The sequence below is a fragment of the Ixodes scapularis genome, unplaced genomic scaffold (genome assembly GCF_016920785.2).
Source record: "Ixodes scapularis isolate PalLabHiFi unplaced genomic scaffold, ASM1692078v2 PGA_scaffold1__304_contigs__length_218370807, whole genome shotgun sequence".
Taxonomy (NCBI): Eukaryota; Metazoa; Arthropoda; class Arachnida; order Ixodida; family Ixodidae; genus Ixodes; species Ixodes scapularis.
In genome coordinates this window covers 103,475,319-103,490,115 of record NW_024609846.1, presented here as the reverse complement: position 1 = coordinate 103,490,115, position 14,797 = coordinate 103,475,319, and the positions used below count along the sequence as shown (strand labels likewise).

Sequence of the window (14,797 nt, the reverse complement as noted above, 5' to 3'; positions counted from 1 at the left end):
TGCAGCATGCGGTACGTGTTTGAGGTCTGTTGGTGTCGGTTGTTTCTGTTTGTTGCTCTAGCGGGACTAGGACATACACGCATCGTTTGACAGGGAAACGAAGTTTAATGTTAGGCATCCACGCTATTGATGTGGAACGCGAGTAGTGTTTTGACGTGATATGACTTGTTTGAACACCGCTGGGCTAGAGAGCGGCTTTCCTTGTGGCCTTTGCTCTTGCTTAGGAGCATTGATTTTTTTTCCTTTTAGCCTTGTGAGGGTGCGACCACGCCACCCTTCCCAGAACTGCCTAAACCACCCTGGACGTCTGCTCCGACAGCGCTTGATAGTGTGTGGCAATGTACTCATCTTAAGTGACTGTAGTGCGCCGATTAAGATATGTTTGACTTACCAGGAATGAACCCTTCTTTATGGAAAATATTTTGAGAAGGGGAAGAGTTATTCGCCTACGTTCCTGCAGGCAGGTTCCTCGTGGCCTGCAGGCCTTAACAAGTCTGGAAATTGCTCGAGTTCAACCACTGAGCGAAGAGGCCCAGACGGTGAGCTATGGATCTCTTCCCAGAACAAGTTATAACTAGGGCTCTGTTTTTACCCGCCGGTATTTTTCGGTATTTTACAATTAAGTTTGATCAGCGCACAGGGTCAATGGTTCTGGGTAAATGTTACCACCACAGTCATCTTTCAAATCTCGAACCATTGTCAAGAGGGGTCTTACTGCTTATCTCGTCAAGGTTTCTTTATTCAGGACATGTCATTGTACTTTGGGGTCATGACAAAAATCACTGTTTTGGTTTCTAGTTTGAGCCATACTATTTGTGCTCTAGGGGAAGAAGAGGTGTTTTTGCAATAGGGAAAGCTATAAACAATAGAGATTGCATAAATTGGGGAAGAGGGGCAGTTGAAATTCTCTATTACATCCTTTGGAAAAGGTTGGGATGAGTACGCCCAGCAATTGCCTCCAGGAGTTTATTAATGTTAAGGTATCGACGTTTATCAAAGCAACACTTGTGTGCAACTTTGCCGTGAAAAAAGATTAGTATTCCCAATGGCAATGGCATCAACGCCAAATCCAGATGAAAAAATATTAAATGATACAACGGGTTTCATTTTTTTAGTTTACACCTGGATATTATTTATTGATTTGTTTCTAACAGAAAACACTGCGGAATTAAACTTCGAATTTCGGTAAATTTGGAGCCATACAAAAATGAACTCCGAATTTTTGGCGAAAAATAAACGCAGAAAAACACCCTCCGAATTTGACGAAAAATTTACTCCGAAAACACAGAATACTAGTTATAACTTATAGCGCTGTAGAAGGAGTGAGGTAACAGCGACTCTACCGAGCTGCGGTGCCTGGGAGAAACTGTAACCCATGATGTCCGTAAGAACGCGCGCCTTTTCACTCTTGTCCGGCCGCGTTTTAAAGATTCAGTGACTCTAGTTCAAACCTGCCTCCACCACACGTGCTAGCTCGTAGGATTAGCACCTTCAGAGGTCATCACCGTTTTCTAAACTACGAAAATAAAGCGCAGTTCCGCTGAGGTATACGGAGGCGTGTACACTAGGCATGTGGCCTCTGAGATTGCCGGCTTTGCTTGGCGGGAATCTGGGAGTCTATGCACCACGTACCTTTAGTTCCGCTCTTCACCACAGCAGCGCGACGGTCAAGTCTTGTGACCAGTACTGTGACATTTCAAGCATACTCCTTCCGGCTTTTCCATTTGAATTGTGACGCAACAAAACCATTGCTCGTGATACGTTGGGCTGAAGGCAAGCTTGAAGCTGTAGTACATGTTCTTAAGAAAGGTTAACAAAGTGCCGTTACCTTTTAGTATGCCAAGAAGTAGCCAAAAAAAGCTATTTGAAAGTGAAAAGTTACACATAACGACGGTACACCTGTCGGTCTGGATGGACGCTGCCAACTTGGGTCCCGTAGACCATATACGGTTCCGTCACAACTACCGAGGCGGCTACACACGTGAATAATGATGCTCGGTGGTTCACTTGCGCCACTCACTTTATTTCGATTTGAAAGAAATACATATACACACGCTTTCAGACAACATAAATGCGCACAGAAACAGAAGGGCAGACGGAAGCGATAGGAAACCAGAAAAATAAACGCAACAGTCGCTCGTCTTCCGACTATTTGAGACTGATTGTTGACTGCCGCGACGAGATTTGCTCAGTTGAAGAAAGCCGGAGTTCTAGAGCGTGTGCTCGCTTTCTACGCATGAGCTGCCGACCCCCCAGATAACCAGAACCATTCGCAAAACTGAGTGTACCTGCGTGGGAACTGAACACCCATGAAACGAACTTTGGAGCAGTGTGCATCACCTAAAGACATGCGTCGGGTGTCTACCATCCTCGGCAAGTTCATAAAGCAGGCAACCATTGACCAGAGTCCTCCTTTCGCATATCCTAGGATCGCGAGTCGTTCTTCTCTCCAGAGCATGACGCTGTTCCGTGTATCTCGACCGTCATCGCGACGGTGAAAATAAGGCGCTTCACAGTACGCGGCAGCAGTGCAATCGGACTGAACGTGTCGTAGGAACATTACCACTGCAGGTAATGACGTCAGCGACTCTTAAGCACGGTCTCTTGGCATAGCTCCCCGGTACGCTTTCTCGGCAGCCACTTGCAGTACTCTTCCTGACACACTGCTACGCAGCACCTTGCAGGCGAGAACAGTACCTTCTGGTGGGAGCCATTACAAGACCGAGCATGTCTGCCCTTAATTGTCACTGCAAGGAAAGGACAAGAGCTCATTTAATGTTTCCATTTTACAGTCCTACCTTTGAGTGTGTGTTCTTGCTTAGTGGCAGCATCAGTTTCTTAAGTGCTCTCGCCCATTGCACACTCGAAAAAACGTCCCCAAGTTCTCGTACGACAACGCTCCCTTCCTGTCTTAGCCATTTAGGGTTTCACCGCACAAACGTACTATAGGTTTGTGATTCGACAAGGGCTAACAGCTATAACGAAACGTTTGATATAATTTCTCGCGAATAAAAGCATCGCCGAAAAACACACACACTATCATTGATCCAACCATACTGCCATTCATACAAAAACACATGCGCGACAACGACAAAAAATATTTAGATTCTGACAACTTCACTGCTCTCACCGGAACTGTGACATATATGCATCTTAGTCCTGTACCAGTCGGAGTTGAAGCCCATAAACAAATGCCGTATTTAAAACATATCGTGGCGCGCACAGCTCTGGAGTAACGCAGCCTCAGTCATCCTAAAAAAATAATTGATAAAATAATTCTTTCGCCGTTAAGGTTTGCGCGGTATTTTAGTAGTGTTACACGCTCCGGGTAGCACAGACATTCTCGAGTCAACATACTTTCCGTTTCGCACGTATTAAAAGCAGTAGCGCTATTAGTATAGTTCTGATCTATTTACAAAACAGGATGCACGTGGTGTGTCATCGCTCGCGGAAAAAAAATAATACTAATTTCAAGGGCGGCTCTATTTGCTCCGCCACTTTTATACAAAAATGTACTATTCCTTTTTACATCGGTATAGCGAGACAGCGCCTCAGCTGCCGCATCATCGGCAGCACCTTCTTACCGGGGCATCGATAGAAGCGTGCGACAATTCGAATCTCCCTCGCTCGGCATAGAATTAAGCTCCAGGTGTCCGCGCCTGTCAAGGGTCCGCGTACCTCGCGCCACAGTCTACAAGACGTCAAAGACCAGCTGACTCTTTAGCAAAGTACACCTGGAGCTGAATCCTCTCGTGTCTTCTAAGAAGGTTTCGTTCTTTAGAGTAGCAGACGGCGATTGCAAGCCTCATAAGCAGTTTCACAAGTGACAAAAACACACACACACACAAAAAAGAAAGAAGACCGCCCACGTGACGAGCTTTCCAGGTACGACGTCGCTCTTTAGTCCATCTGGCAGACGACAGTACCGGAGGTGTGGGACGAGTTCTGGCGGGGTCGGTCTAATTGCGTATCCTATAGCGTCTCGGCAACACACGAGTCTCTCATCTGAACAAGAGGCCACTCTCACACAGCGAAGATACGGTGTTCTGCAGGCTTCTGGAAGCATCTAGAGTGGCTCTTCGGAGCCTCTACGAGCTCTAGGACACTCGTGTACGGCTGTGAGGTAAAGTCTTCCTTAGGGCATCGAATCCCTTCTTCTGCGGCAGGCCACGCTGGCTTCAGTGAAGGCGCACGTTCACTTTGCGTAGACCCTGCTGCAGGAAGGGGTTCGGGGGCTTGTCGTCTTCTTCGATGACCAGGGATCTGTCCTGCGAGGCGGGCACGGCTTCGCTGGGACCTTCGGAGGGCGAAGGCGTCGCCGGCTGGGAAGACATCACCGGCTGAGGTAGCGTTTGGGTTGGCGTCGCCGGACAGCTCAGCGACGCAGTCAGTGGCTTGTTGCCGAGCGTCCTGCAGTGTGGTGAACGGCAAATTTACCGTGATGTCGTATTAGGGAAGAGCGCAAAAACAATTTGAAAGGAACGCTTGAACGTCGTCATTTCTCTGCCCCAATCCGATATATCGTCGACGGCCGGTCACATATTATTATACAGGCCATTGTACATTATTGTAGCGTTACCTTAATAGTCCTCACAAATCAGGGCCTTCATTGAGTGCAGTGTAATTTGTCAAAGATATACATCTGAATAGTATACTGTTTTAAATGCCCATATCCATTTGCCATTACCTATAGATAATGTGTTAAAAGTGAGAGCTCTTGCGTTTTCTCGCGCACTCAAAAAATTTTCTAAAGTAAACAACACAGATAACTTAGCTAGTGATTGCTGCGGCGTTTAGTTCGACGAAATAACAGCAGTGAATATAAGCCAGGACGAGCTAGTGCTTCGATGGTGCGATGGTTCTGCGCATACGGGTGCCTCAGAGGTTGGGTTCGGTTGGGCGAGTAGATAGGGTTCGACCTACACAGAGTCAATGGCAATGATTGTGCTCTTGGCTCATAGTTCAAGGCTTGGGAGAAAGAAACTGCGGTGTGTTTGTACAATGAACCACGGAAAGACGAAGTAAAACTTGCCAACATTACAAGCTCGCAATATTCGCAAATATGCAACACGCAAAGGAACGGGAATATGTTAACAAAACTTATTTATAAAACCTACCTCTTTTCGAATTTCATGACTATCTAAGAATCCGCGTATATTACGTTTGTCTTCGTGATGCTTTTGTTACCATAAAAAAACACTAAAAAGAATAATTTGCAAATAACGACTATAGTCATCGTTCAGCTTCCTCTACGCAAATGAGTCTAGATACCTAATATAAAGATTGGTTTAATTTTATTTATTTCATTTACTACTACATTCGTGATCAGACGCCTCTTCCTCTGCGCAAAACATGTTTCTACTACCTTTGCTTTTCACGTGCTCCTTTTTTTATTCTTCCTATAATTGACACGTGCTGTCAATGAACTGCATCTGTGCTTGTGCATTGTGACTCGAAGAACACTACCCTATTCAAAACCTTGTGCGCTGCCGGTATGATCAAAACTATTACACGTACAAGAACGAGAGATAGCTCGATTGTCTCAGCTCTCTTAGCCTTTGGTGATGACGGCGCACCTTTTCATAGACAAACCGCGAAAGCTAAAAACCCGAGCGGGGAGCTTGACTAGTGCTCTTAGTTCGATCGTTTTTGTAGTAGAAGCGCAAACAAGCGGCAAAGTGCTTACGCTTGTAGCCTAATTGTCCTAGACAAAGCATAGCGTCACTCGCGGCCAGTTATTGGTTTACACATGCGAATTTGCGAACGGATCCGCGCCGGTGGTGAAAGAATTTTGGAGCCGGGTGGAGAAATTCGCTCGTCGCTGGTGGAAAATCTGAACCGGCGCGGGACCCATACCCAGCTTTTCTGTTAGTGACGAGTCCATTTTGCCATTCGGCTCCAAAATCCGCTCGCTGCGTCGGCGCGGATCCTCAAATGTAAACGCACCATAGTGCCGCATACACACTGGCGTTTAAACCGCAATTGCGAAGCGGTTGCGAACGCGGTTGCTTAAAGAATCAGTGCAGTTTCACGCGCATTTGATGACGAAAACGAGCGGATCCGCTTCACCGTTGCAATTCGAACGCCAGTGTGAATGCAGCATCAGACCGGTTCACACAGCATCGTTTGCTTATATTGCATTATGGTACGGAAGCTTACGTCTTCTTACGTCTGCTTACGTTGCGAATCACCGGAACATGTCTGCTTCGTATGAAACGTGGCAAGCAGTTTAAGGAGTAGCCTTGCACGCGACATTCGAGGCATCGGTATTCCTTTGACTTATAACGCAAGAAAACGTAAGCAAACGCTCCTGTGTGAACCGGCCTTTACTCTGAACGATGCCCCCCACCGGTCAAATGGCGGGCGTGACTAAGTCGAGGCAGGTGTGTTTACTTGTGCCCGGGTAAAGTAGAGTCGCCGTTCTTCATGAGCAGCTGTCGCTTCCAGACCGGCACAGACGTCCACTTCTTCGCCTCGGCTTCGCGCTGCGGGGAAGACGCCAGGGTTTAAACGTTCCCGAGTCCAACCCAGGTTACCTTGAACGTAGCTACTTGTTAAAAATTGCCGCAGCCATATTGTGCTTGTAAGGTGCTCCCTCTACACACACTTGTATTTATTTCCCACTTCTGCAGGCCTTCCGAAAAATTGATACAAAATGACAGCCGAATTTACCAATATCCACGTACACCCATCAGCTCCGCAGAAATATCCCTTTCGTTGGCCACCGCTTTTAAAGTGGGTATTTTACAGTAGCTATAGTGACTTGTCATACTCAGCAAATGCGACTGTGCGTCGAAATTGAACTTACATATTATTTGAAAGATTTGTGTTTCATCAATTGAGAGTACTTTTAAATCATGCCATCAATACTCTACTTTGTCAACTGGACAAAAAAGACTGACGTTTGAAGGTCGTCCTTCCGCAGGGCCAACAAGCCCGGCTCTGCTGAACTAGAATAGTGTGCAAACACATTAACATTAGTAACTTGTATGGTTTAAAGGGAGGCAAAGTGGCCCCCATCGAAATGATGGTAATCTAAGTCACGAATGTAGAGCGAGTTCGCTGTTGGACTCATAATGCGTAAGTGAGCAAAATGGTACCAGCTAGGTTCTGTTCGGATGCCTATTTAAAGCATTTCTCGTGATGTCCACCATCCAAACGCAAAAGACACAATTGTTGCTGTATGGTACCACTGTTGCTGAGATACGTGACCCATAGCTGTTTACAAATACTATACGCGAGATTATTTGTCTTTAAAAGTTTACTTCATTTTCAAACTGAGGTGATTCGTGTAGATGGAGATCGGCCCCGTAACGTGCCGGAGCCGGTGAAAATCCAACAAGTTTTTTTTTTCCCGTCAAGGTTTTGTTTTTTTGTACCTGGAGAACTTCCTCGGCCTCCTTCCTCGCCTTCTCGGCGGCCTTCTTGGCGAGCATCTGACGCTTCCAGGCGGGAATAACGCAGCCGTTCACGTCCTTCTCGGGTATCGTGTCCACGAAGTTCTTGGCCGAGATCTGCTGCAGCAACTCCTCAGCTTTTTTCTTCTCCTGCGCATCGAGGAAACAAAAAAGCCGGGGCTAGAGATCAGGACAACTAAACAAGGACCGAAAGTATGTTATTTTTCAGGATTGTTGAAGAGTTCCGCGTGACCACCGCCCAGGCGCCTTAGATACATAACGCCTTGGCGTCATTCATGAGCAATGCTGAACCTCCCCCCAAGCGAACAAATCAGTATAGAGTTTTAGAATAGGGGGCTCAAATATTTTGGTGCCGCCTATTATAAAGCTACATAATCTCAAACCGACAATGCGAAAGGCAAGCCGAAACTGTGATACGCAGTGTATACATTTTTTAAACTTATTAGCAAGTACTATTATCTGAAGTATGTACTTAATCAACATTATTAAGCTCGAACAAGTTTCATATAACAGTATACATTAGTATTGTATTGTTAAGCAAAACGTAGCGTATGCTTACATATCCCATGTTTACACTTCACCTGAAGGGGTTTTTCTATTGTTTTAGAAAACGAGAGCAAGCGGCTTGTTTCAGAAATGAATTTTCTTGTGTATACAGAGCTATGCTTTTGTGCCGGTACCTTTGATGGGGCTTCGCACAACCTGTGACATGGAGTATATGCGAGCCAACGACGGTCTCTTTATTGGGGCCACCTACAAAACCACAGACTGCTCTTTCCACTGCTCGTGTGCTATACGTTGAGTGGCAAGGCTAGATGACGAAAGCCCTTGTACATATCAGAAAGTAACGCGGTTCATTGTTTCAAATGTTCCTCCTCGCAGGCGCTTTCGCTCAATAATGGCGTCGTAGAGCCAGGGAAAAAGATGCTGGGAGAAGGACAGGGAAGTGCGCCGGCCAATCACGGCGTCGCTAAAGCGCACGTGTAATCATTGACCGGCAAATTCGCTAAAAAAATGGCGTTGGGCAGTCAGAAAGAGAGAGAGGCTAGGAAAGCAGGTCACACGTTACACTTCCGTTTACAGAGGCTTTAACGTGGCGTAATGCACCCACCTTCTCTTCTTCCATTCGCAACCTTTCTTCTTTCATCTTTCGCACGCCGTGGACTCCTTGTCCGTCCATGGACTGCTTGAGTTCTTCGATGATGGTGCTCTTCTGCTCTAACAGCGCACCACCATTCTTCTGGAGCAGCACACAGCGTTCTGCAAACCGTATTTGTATTCGTTTTTCACTGATGAAACTTACACGTTTTACGTCTTTCCACCGCTTATCATTCGGGCCAAGTATGTTTAGTCACTGGGCTCAGGACGCACGCGCGACGTCAGATATTTTACAGAAGACAGCTACTGCGCGTGCTCAGAGCGTGTTCCACAGCCAAGTTGACGAAGATAGCAGCGTTCTAAGGGCGGTTATTGGAATGATATATAAAAGGGACTTGGGCGCCTTTTTGTGGTAAAGCACTTGATGATATTGCCATCGGCAGCAGGAGTTAAACAAATAATAAAATAGTAAAACATTCATGGTTCTCGCAAGAAAAAAAAGGCGCCCTATGATGAATTTTGTGCACAGTAACGAGACGCTAATCTTAGTGATGTCAGGAGCATTTTCTCCCGCGAAAAATGTTTCAGCAGCTTGTCATTCGCTAGGGTTCTTTGGAAAGTAAAAGAGACTAACGATTGACTATTGATATTTTTTAGATTAACAATTTTTATTACTGTCCCATTCTACTTTTTCTTTTGCCCGCTCGCAGGAATTAAAAATTTGTTTTTGATTTCCTTTCTTATTTTCCGTTGTCCTACACGCCCGCATGCTCTCTTTATGCTCACCTATTGTGCTTGGCTTGTCCGTCCTCTTGAGCTGTACATTTTGAAGCTGCTCCTTGGTTATCGAGAACACGCCACCATTTGGCTGCGGTGAGCACGGGGTGCTAGGCATACTCTTCACCGAGCTCGAACTGCTGACGTCGCCATCCGTGTGACTGGTTGAGTTGCTGCGCACTTTCTCCTCACACAAAGACGCCGTCGGCGATTCGTCGCAGTTACCGTTTGTTCCATTTTGTCCATTCGTCGTACCATTTAGTGTGCTTGATCCATTTAAACCGCTTAAACCGTTCGCCGTACTTGATCCAATCGATCCATTTGTGATAGCGCCTGCCGTGCCGTTTGTTCCTCCATTAACTGTCCCGTTGGCCTGTCCGTTTGACGTTCCGTTGGTCGTCCCGCTTGTTCCATTTGTCCCATTTGTTGTCGGACAAGCCGCTACCGGTGACGAAACAATTGAAATCTGCGGGGGTGTAGGCAACGGCAGGTTGTCCAGGACCTTACCAAGCTTCCTTGGCATCGAGTCGACCTTGAGCTCCTTTGGGACCAGAACAGATTTTGGGCGGTTGGACACGGTCTTGAGATATTCCGAGGGTTTCAGATTCGTATCCGAATCTGGTGGCTGCATAAACTGAGGCGGTATGAAGGACAATGGCCTCTCGAAGAGACGTGGCAGCGTCCTCTCCTCGCTGTGGACGCTCGAAGACCCCGAGTCTTCAGTGTCTGCGTTGGAAGACGTTTCTGAGCGGCAGTCTCCACTGAGGCTTGCCGTCGACCTCTTCAGCGTGTTTTCACAGCTGGGCTTGACGTCTTGGTTTCTCGGAGGTGGAGGCGGAGGTGGAGGTGGCGACGGATCACAGCTTGGGGGAGGCGGAACCGCGGAATCGATCACGTCTTCGTAGGTGTTCTTGGACGATGCTTCGACTGGAAGCGCGAGCGGAGGCCTTAATGCCTTAACTGCTTTGTCCTCCTTGTAAGTGGATACCGTGCATATGGTCTCATAGTCCGAGTCACTGCCACTGACGTCGGCGCAAGAGGTGTTATCGGCAGCAGGCGGTGGTGGTGGTGGAACTTGAAGTGCTGAGGAGAGGAGAGATAGCGTTGAGGAGGCCTTCTTGAGCCCGTTTTCGACTGACTTCTTTGCCGCGGGCTGCTGTTGGTTCGTGGATGGCTGAGGAGACTGCTGCTCTTTGACAGTTTCCCCAAGCAAGTCTGCCAAAGACGAAGATTTACCCCGAAGCGGGAGCGGTTGGGCCTCTCTGAGTATCGCCGAGCAAGGCGTCGGTCGCAGGATGGCTTGCGAAGGGACCTTGGGCTCCATCGGTGGCGATGCCTTGGGTGTTGGGGTCTTTGCGACTGTCTTGAGCACCGTCTGATTCTGATTTGGACTCTTGACGAGTGTTGGTGACTTGCAGTTCAACTGAGAGCTGTGGAAGATGGTGGTTCTTCCTGCTGCGGTGTCCATCTCGTCGTCCTCCGGGCTGCAAGCGGTCGTGGACGATGCAGACGATGCGGCGTCGACCGAGGAGGGTGCCTTGCGGCTGCTCTGCGGCGTCGAGACTGTGTCTGAGTCTCTTTTCTCGTCGTCCTCGAGGATGGCGTCGTCCTGGCAGATACCTTCGTCCGTGCTCGTGCTCGAATTGGAGCTGCTGCTGACGGACTTCTGGCTTTCTTCAGTCTTGGCCCTGACGAAGCTGTCGGAGTTGTCGTGAACCTCGGCGGTTACTGCAAATAGAGTATGGAAGACATGTATGAGGATCGTGCGCATAGTCTTTAAGCTGTCAGTCTGCGCTGGCTGTGCTACATCGAAATGTATACAAAAAAACCATAGTCGCATTACAAAAAAGTGCACAACTGCAAAATTCAGAGCTCGGAAAGTTCTGCATGTATGCGAGATTAACGGCGAGATCCTCATAATAAAATGAGTAAGGAGCGTAAAGTTTAGGAAATTGCAGGACAGTCCGCATGCACACTTTTTGTTTTGTGCAGCACGCCTTCGCACAAGCTATATTATTGTCTGCAACATTTTTGTGTGCAATGATGCACAAAATGTATTGTTCGATTACAAAATAATTTAATGGCTCAATAAAAAAAACGCAAGATACTAAAAATGGTTATATTTTCATATCGTCCAAACTGGACGTTTCTGCTTTTTTTTCCTCCTTCGTCAACGATTTGCACCACTAATTTAGAGCCTCGTCGTAATTGAGTTGGACATTCTGCGCACACTAGTTTTAGCAAGTCTCGCTGGGAGAAAAAGGGAAAGCTTTGTATCTGCAGGCTTTGGAGCAGTAGCTATTGGCCCGTGTCGTCAGCCGTCGATGACATTTACGCGCCCCCCCCCCCCCCCCTCCTTCTTCCTCGCTACATACAGCACAGACGTGAACGCGCTCCAAGAAGCCACTGCGCGCCTGCTTCACCGCGTTGCACGTGGAGAGCAAGCGACTAAGATGCACAAAGAAGGCTAGTGAATGATAGGGTCGTGAAAATAATCTAAAAATGGAAGCTGACTGATTACGCGGAACGCCATGTTCAGAGGCCCAGCCGGGGTTGTGAAACTTACTCGTGTATATATATGTATCTTCGGTACAGTAAAAAAAAAGAACGCTACTGAGCGGTATTTTGTCTTCCATTTCCACGAATACAGAACAAACAAAAATGTGTTAACAATTCTAGTGTGAGGCTGATGTCGTAGCGGAATTTCGACTGGAGTGAATGAGAAGAACGTTGAGATACCTTTATTTGTATACTCATTTGATGAGTATAGCGAGCCAGACATTTACCGCACTGAACACTAAATTCAAACCCCCAAAAATCAACCTTTAGAAACAATGTCAGTCAGCTCTAGTGGTTGCTTCCGGGGAGAAAAATGGTATAACTTAATTCAGATGGTTCTTGCACCCTAAAAAAATGCCAGGTACCTCTACCTATCCGGAGAGCAATCGTACTCACCAATCACAGCGATCTGCTCAGAGAGCTCGGCGATGAATCGTCGGAAAAACGTTTTCACCGAAAAAAATGAAGTGCGCGTTGTGACACCTAGCATGGCGCTTCACTTCATGCCCTATGTCGTATGGCACTCTCCATTTTTAGGAAAGGTTTTTCCGGCCTCGTCATTAGCCGAGCTTCCTAGCAGAGAGAAATGTTTAACTTTCAAATTTCTGAAAAAAAAAAAAATCTGCATTATATATTGCTGCTCCAAAGCCTGCAGATACAAAGCTTGCCCTTTTTCTCCCAGCGAGACTTGCTAAAATATGTGGTATGGACACTTGAGTGTCGGGTTTGGTCAAAGTAGCTGTAGCTTGTGTAATCAGATCCAGCATTTGATGTGGTCGACCGGATATTCGCAAAAACTCACCATTATAAGCACGAAAAAAAAAAAAAACCCACGCAAGCACGCACGCACGCACTTCAATGTTTCATCAGAATACAGGCGGGAAGTCAGAGTTGGTGTTTTAGTCGAGTTTGTGTGTAGGTTGAAGATGAGTCATAAAAAAAGGACACTGACTAGCACACTCATCCACTCACAAAATCACCCAGAAAATGAAAAAAAAACAAAAAAAACACACGATGTATCGAATTGAAGACACGATTATTTCTTGCTGAGTCAGGCAAATTCACTCCGGGTGCGTTTACAAAAAAAAAGAAATGACCGCATCTTTACGTGGTGAATGATGTTGATTGGGGCCAAGCTCTGGTGGTGCTGATGATACTGATTTTATTGTTCATAGGTAGTGCTGATGGTGCTGATTTTTTTATTGCTCATAAGTATTGCCGAGTTCCGGGTTGCGTTTCGACTTCATTATTAGTGCTTTATGGTCGGTGAAATGCAGAGCCAGTGGTTCTTCTAGCGGATCAGCTTGGATCCGCTAGAAGCCGTGGGAACGCATCTCCACCGCTTAAGTCAACGGTCCATGTCAGAAAGAGAATATGTGGTATGGAACGTGGTTATATACACATTTGAGCCTTTGACCGCAGCGCCCTCTCGTCTATAAACGTTTAGCCAATGCATGCAAAGTTTAACACGATTATATACGCATTTGACCGCAGCGCCCTCTTCTGTATAGACGTTGAGCGGCTGCATGCAACGTTTCATCCATGACAGAAACCCCACCTCTTGAGTTACTACCACATCTCAGAGCCCCCTACTCGTCCCGCAGCGTGGCCGAGGGTTAAAGGGGTGCTGAACCGAAATCTGGATTCCCCAAAACACGCGGCAAAAGCGTGCAACAGGATGCTATAAACACCAAAACATCACTCATACAGCGATATCTCGAACGGATGACCGTATTTTTCAAAATAGGAGGCGCATTTGGGAGAGATGTTAACGTCATGTTTCTCCGAGAAGGAGGGGGAACGGCCTCGCGTCTTCTCCGCTTAGCGCCTTGAGGGAGCGAAGCAAAGAGAGGAGGAAACAATGTATCTTGACGGTCACGCGCCTCGTCGGCGTGGTTCAATCTCGACCTCTTTTTCCAATAATACGGCCGTCCATTTGAGATATCGCCTTATGAGTAGTGCTCTAGGGATTGTAGCGTCCCGCCTACATCTCCCGCATTGTTTTTTTGAAATCCAAATTTCGATTCACCATCCCTTTAAGGAGATATCTCTAGAAACCCATTGGGGTCTCCCCGCACAGGTTCGAATCCTGTCGACTGCGCAAACATTTTTCTTTTTATGTGAGCACGGACGCCGGACGGACGGACGGACAAGGCTAGACCCTAACGAGCTTCGCCCCTAAAAATGCACAAGATGAAATGACAGAAGATTTCACATAATAAATTCACCCGTCAGTTTGTGTGTCCCCAAAGGAAAAAAAAACAAGAAAATTAAGGTAATTCAGTACAAAAAAAAAATAATAAGGAATGACCCAACTATATATGCGAAATGTAAGAATAAAGAAATAATAATAATAATTTTTATTTTTATTATTTGATGTGTCCACAAACTGCACGCGGCCTAAATAGTGGTAATCAGTTTGCTGCAAAGAGCCCGCTACAAAGTGATACCAACGGCATTTTGATTGTTACTCTTCACTTTGCTTGGGATGTAGCGCTTATGTGAGGGGAATCCCTCGGTTGAAATTTGTCCACGTAGATCCTCCTGAGCAGAGAGCGAGCCTTTCCTCATTTAAGAGGTTCAAGATGGATAAAGTAAGTGAAGTGCAAATTCCTTTATATACAGTCAGTGGGAACAGAAACAAAAAAACTAAATATCGCACAGGGCGTTGACGCCCCGAAGCCTGATGTTTTCGATCTTTTACGACATGCACGTTTGCTGTGCAAAATCTGTGTTCAAGCCCAGCGACCATTTTCTAGTGAAAAGCATCCGGTAAATGTTGTACTATATTTCGCAGCTCTCAAAATACCAGACAAACAGACGCGATACACTATATTGTTATACACATTTTCCGGTATCGTTTTAAAATGCTCGTAGCATACAATAATTCAAAGATGAAAAGAACACAACCACCGTTACGAGCAGAAAACGCGCGTTCTTTACCA

At 46.6% G+C, this 14,797-nt stretch overlaps 1 protein-coding gene across 1 annotated transcript in view; it reads right to left on the bottom strand.

Moving 5' to 3' along the window:
- Window positions 1–2,002: 2,002 nt before the first annotated feature.
- The window catches only part of LOC8026358 (hyphally regulated cell wall protein 3), a 203,489-nt gene continuing 190,694 nt past the window's right edge, over window positions 2,003–14,797 (bottom strand). The window contains exons 6-10 of the mRNA XM_042290878.1: window positions 9,303–11,021; window positions 8,530–8,678; window positions 7,380–7,547; window positions 6,394–6,485; window positions 2,003–4,410 (exon numbers count right to left, since the gene is read on the bottom strand). Of these exons, the coding sequence (XP_042146812.1) occupies window positions 4,179–4,410; window positions 6,394–6,485; window positions 7,380–7,547; window positions 8,530–8,678; window positions 9,303–11,021 (2,360 nt within the window). The 3' untranslated portion in view covers window positions 2,003–4,178. The remainder of the gene's footprint in view (window positions 4,411–6,393; window positions 6,486–7,379; window positions 7,548–8,529; window positions 8,679–9,302; window positions 11,022–14,797) is intronic.